At 37.4% G+C, this 5,694-nt stretch overlaps 1 protein-coding gene across 1 annotated transcript; it reads left to right on the top strand.

Annotated features, from left to right (window-relative positions):
* The first annotated feature begins 2,958 nt into the window (after positions 1–2,958).
* On the top strand, positions 2,959–4,762 carry LOC106765614. The gene has a single exon (XM_014650295.2). It carries the CDS (start codon positions 3,191–3,193, stop codon positions 4,613–4,615), a length of 1,425 nt encoding a protein of 474 aa, XP_014505781.1. The 5' UTR covers positions 2,959–3,190; the 3' UTR covers positions 4,616–4,762.
* Positions 4,763–5,694: the final 932 nt, after the last annotated feature.

Below are 5,694 nucleotides of genomic sequence, written 5' to 3'. Positions count from 1 at the left end.
CCAATCACTACCCTTAGTAACAACAGAAAGATTAAGAGCAGAGTTAGATAGACCTGACTTGGCCACAATTCTGGCAGCAGTAGAAATATAACTCTTGGAAGCAGCGGAAGTTCCAGAATTATGTTTCTCCGATTGATTGTCATCGGAAGAAGCCATCAGAAATATTCAATGAAGAAAAGCACTGATAACTATATTGTAGAGGATATTAGTGTTTGGCTCTGATACCATAATAAAAGGTTTAAAGAATAATTCTNATGTATTATTTCAAAGAGTAGAGTACCATATATATACATATAAGGATCCTATAATCCTTCATCTATTAAAGGAATGACAGGTGCACAAATCTGCACAAATTAAAATAATATCTAAATTATAACTAACACAATATTTGATTGCCTAATATCCTTTAATAGAATATTTAGCATATCTTAACAATTAGTAATTCTCCTAATGGACTTCCTGAGTCAAATACAATAATATATATATATATATATATATTAATAAAAAGTAATAGTAATTTTATTAATATTAATATATAAAGATCTAGAAAATGAAATTTTCAAAGTGATAATGATTTAAAAATAGTGAGACTGAATAATTCTAATATTAAAAAGTTTTAATATAAATAGTTTTGTTATGAACGAGTTTCATTATTTTAAAACACATCATCTCTGACTTCTCTCTAAAAGTTCTTCCTCTTTGTTGGTCTAATTGAAGAATCGAGATAGAATGATTGATTCTTGTGGCAAACTCTTCAATTTGGACCGATCAGTTTCTTCATTCGCATAAGTTGAGTTTCATCTATTTTTTCGGTCTTTTTCTGTTATAGGTTGCATGTGAGTCTTTTTTCATTTACATACATCCTTTTAGTCATTTGTATGAATCTTTGTTGATCAGTGATCATAACGGTATGTCCTGATCGTTTTTGTATTGTTCCTAGGTATAACTAGGACATCCTGTAAGCTTGAATAGATTTGGGATTCCTTAGAGCAAGTTCATCTGTCTCTAAGGTAATGATAGTTAATTGCACTATATTTTTTAATTATAGATACCTTGAAATGTCTAATTTCATGATTGTATGGTGAATTGATTGAATGATTAATCTATGCGATGACTGTAATATGTTGAATTCTGGTTATGTTCTTAAATTGCATGAATTGATTGTATGATGAAATTTGGAAATATTGTCTTATTGGTATTGCAGATGATTTGATTTAGTGACGATTGTGTAATATGAGTTTTGGTATATTTTGGCATCTATGATTTGAAGTTTGATTCTTGGATGTTTGGCTGGTTTGAACTTGGTTTTGTGTGATTAAGAGAGCTTAAGTATAAGCAATTGGTAAAGTGTTATGAGCTTCTATGTTTAAAACTATTTTGAAACTCATGCACTGAGAAATTGAACAGGTATGAGTTCCTTCAAAAGTAAAAAATACAAGTGATCTGGTATAGCGCTGAGTGTCTTATTTTGCAAATGGGATAGTGTTAAGCGGTACTAGGGTGACACTGAGCACCAACCTTATACTACAATTCTAGAGCCTTTTAACTCCAGGATGTTGAGCCCTATAAAGTGTCGTTGAGTGCCCCTTTTGCAAGAAGAATAGCATTGGGCATCATGGCTGACATTGAGCACCACCTTTTGCGAGAAGTCTAGCACCGACACCTTTGAGTGTTAATGTGTATGTTTGAAATTCTCTTCTTCTTTGGCTGCTTCAGATAAAATACAATGTACTTTATGTATGCTTAAGAGTATCATGGTATTTATTCATGTATAATATTGTAATGATGATGAGTATTATATATGTGTTTGGTGTAATTTCATGGATCTCATAAGGAGATTTTGTGGTGGTGTTTTATTAATGTACACATTGATTTGGGAGTCTGTATGTTGGAGGTTACCTTGTCATTCAAGCTTAGGTAGAGTAGAATGAGATATTTAGTGAAAGGTACATGAGGTCCTACTTTAGAGACTTTACTTTAGCCAAAGGTGTTAGTGGAATAACTTTGTGTGTGGTAAGGTGAAACTCATTGAGAATGACTTTGCAGAGTAATAAAGGTCGCCACAAGTGCTAGACCCTTGAAATTTCACATCAATGTTTTATCTAAATAATTGAGTCTAGTATGAGTCTTCATATGTGATATGGTTGTTTTTATGAATGAATTATGTATGATAATATCTCAATATTTGTTTTATGAAAAAGTTTTTGCACATTAGCTTACCTTGTTTCTTCTGGTGTTTCTATTGTGTTTGTTTGTTTCTTTTACGATTATCACCTTATTGGTGTCAGATAAGGAGTAAGTGTTAAAGCATTTCTGATTGAGGATGGTGATACTGCAAAGTATTCCTTTTGGTCATCTTAGATATATTTTATTACGACAATTATTTTTTTTGAATAATTGTATTTACACTATATCTATAGTTTAAGACAAATTTGTTTTATCAATCTTGTTTTATTAACTAAATCCATGCTCGTAAGTTTATATGATAATGGAGTTTACATATTTAAAAAGAAAAAAAATCCAAATGTTACATTTTAGAAAAAAAAAAATCTCTTACCATCTCTCTATCACGTGAACGAAACCAGATGGCAACGTTAGTCGTAAGATAATTATATGACATACAGCGAACGTTACAATATCCACGCTTAATTTACTATTTTTAAACAACGTTGTAATTTATCGGCGCTGGTTAGTTACAGTGGTCTAACTTGTCATTTCAATATATTTGAGCCACTGAGCATGGTGGGACAGTGGATGTATATGGTAGGACGTCAATTCTAAACTTATTGCTGCTTTTCTTTGATTTTCGATCGTTTCCGATTTGCTTCCTATATTATTTATTATGATTTTGTCAACTCTGAAACAGTTATGATAGGAACGTGTATTATGTATGTATATATGGCAGCAGTGGCTAAGTAGTTCCAAGGCTCAAAGATAATGTTGGTGTAAAACACGTGAAAACCAAACCAAACCATGCCTCACTTTCACTTATCGCTTCTCTATCACTCCTTCAATCAGTAGGATGTGGGTCCCTCAGAAGGCAAATGTTACGTCACCACCATAAACACGCACCCAACCTTGTTTCCAGCCACGTCATACTCATTAAACCCCAAAAATATAAATAAAAAACCCCTCACAAATTCCTACTTATTAATTATTTCTCATTTTTCATCTCTCACACAACACCACCATGGACAACTATCAGTACCCCTCCTACCCTGACTCCGGCGACTCCTCGCCGCGCTCCAGGGAGATCGACTTCGAGAATCCGCCGCCCTGGGACGACCAGCAGACCCAGAGCTACAAGGCCAAGTTCATGTGCAGCTACGGCGGCAAGATCCAGCCCCGAACCCATGACAACCAGCTCTCCTACGTCGGCGGCGACACCAAGATCCTCGCCGTCGACCGCGCCATCAAGTTCCCCGCTTTCCTTTCCAAGCTCGCGGCTCTCTGCGACGCCACGCCGCAGGACCTCACCTTTAAGTACCAACTCCCTGGCGAAGACCTCGACGCCCTAATCTCCGTCACCAACGACGACGACCTGGAACACATGATGCACGAGTACGACCGTCTCTATCGCCCTAACTCCAAACCTGTTAGGATGAGACTCTTTCTCTTCACGCTTTCCTCGAATCCTAATTCCTCCTTCTCCTCGGATCGTGATCGCTTCGTTGATGCTCTTAACTCTGCTCCAATTCCTCCGCAACCTGACCCCATCAAAACCCCTCCCGTTACTCCTTCCAATGTCGATTACCTCTTCGGTCTCGACAAGGCCGTTGCTCCTCCCACTCTCCCTCCTTCCTTCTCTGCCGTCAAGTTCCACGATCCTGCGCCGGAGCCAGTCGCGCCGCAGCCGGAGTATCAGGTTCGCGGTGGAATCTCCGTTTCTGATCGCGTCGTTGGATCGGATCCGAGTGCGAACTCGATCGAGATTCAGAGACAATTGCAGCAGGAGATGCAGCGTTTGCAGATTGCTGAGAATGAATATCGGAGGAGGAGTGAGGATGGTTTCGCCGGTGGCTATGCCACTGCGGGAGGTGATTATTACATGCAGAAGATGCCGGAGAAGGTTCCGCCTGCTAATGCGCCCCATCCCGGTGGGTACTGGCAGGATAAGCAGTTTTCCGGCGAGGGTTTTCAGACGACAGTCACGACGGCTCCCGGGGGTGCTGATCAGCAGGTCTATGTTATCCCAGCACCAGGGACGTTCTACCACGCGCCGGTGGTGAGGCCCCCGGCGGCGCAGGGCTACTACGCAGTGCAGAGAATGGGGTCTGAGGGTTTCCGTGAGCAGGCTGTGTTCGGCGGCGTTGCTCAGACGAAGACTGCGTTTTCGTCGGCGGGGCCGGCGCAGCCGGTTAAGGCTTCGGGGTATGCTGAGGGATACGGCGTTGTGAGGCCTGCTGGGGTGCCGGATAATGCGGCGTACGCGCAGGTGGCGTATGATAGTGCGAGTGGGAGGCAGGTTTACTATACTGCGCAGGGAGGGGTGGTGCACGCGCCGACGCAGTACCAAGGCGTTCCGCCGGTGGTGGGGTCGGATGTTAGGCCTGTTGGGGTTTCGGTGGGCCAGGATGGTAAGGTGGTTAACAAGGTTAACCAAGGTTCTGTGTGACTATAGCTGTGATTAAGATTGTGATTATGTTAATTTTGAAGCAATACACTAAATATGTTTTACATTTTTCCTTCTTATGTTTATATATTTTTATATAATACGAATATTGTTAGCTAATAATTAATTGATGAGGTTTAAATTTCTTTCGATCCGTCTCGCAATTTTATAACTTGTTTTTTTCCATCTCCCCTTCCTCTCATTATAGTATACCCTTAACTGGAATTTTGATCGTATCAAATTTTTTTTTAAAGGGATAAATACGTTTTTAGTCTTTATACTTTGAGACGATTTTGGTTTTAGTCTATTTTCAAATTAAGGTACAATTTAATCTTTCAATTTTAGAAAAATTCTGGTGTTAGTCTTTTTTACCAAATTTTTTTAACTTTACTTGGATTGTTTATACTGTTTGACACATTTTTTCTTCAATGTTAGCGGAGAAACGTGTTTAAAATAAAACTTAAAAATATTTATTTTCACAGATAAAATATGTAAAATTAAAGTTTACAAAAGTATTATTATAAAATTTAAATATACATTATTATAAAAAAAATGTAGTCAGCTGTAAAATTTCCATTTTCTTGTATTTTGAGTCAATATCAAATTTCGTTACTTCAGTTATTTGAAATATTTTTTAAAAACTTTTAATTTGTTTAACTTTTTCATCGTATAATTTGTATTACTGTAAATAATTGTAAATTTATTAAATAAATAAATAATTTCATCTGAATATCAATTAATCAATTCAATTAGCTTTAGCATAGGTTTAATTGCTTCTTTTATCCCCAGTTTGGTTGAACTATGTCAAATTCGTCCCCTTTTTAGAAAAATGTCAATTTCGTTCTCATATAGAGAAAATTTGTATGAATCAAGTCATCTTCGTTAAAAATCATTGCTTTTAAAACTCACTTTATTCATTGCAAAATCAGGGATCAGATCCATGAAGTGGTTATTATTCAAAACTCACTTTAAGTTTTTAACACCATTAGTTTGTTTTTAACGGAGATGACTTGATTGACACAAATTTTTTCTATACGAGAACGAAATTGACACTTTTCTAAAAAGGGAACGAATTTGACACA

This window comes from Vigna radiata, chromosome 7, assembly GCF_000741045.1.
Source record: "Vigna radiata var. radiata cultivar VC1973A chromosome 7, Vradiata_ver6, whole genome shotgun sequence".
In the NCBI taxonomy this organism is placed as follows: domain Eukaryota; kingdom Viridiplantae; phylum Streptophyta; class Magnoliopsida; order Fabales; family Fabaceae; genus Vigna; species Vigna radiata.
Note: the sequence above shows the minus strand (reverse complement) of the source record. Positions and strands in the feature narration are given on the sequence as shown.

Bases quoted from the DNA above. Each gene is read 5' to 3' on its own strand.
- LOC106765614 (XM_014650295.2), top strand. From the start codon at position 3,191: ATGGACAACTATCAGTACCCCTCCTACCCTGACTCCGGCGACTCCTCG.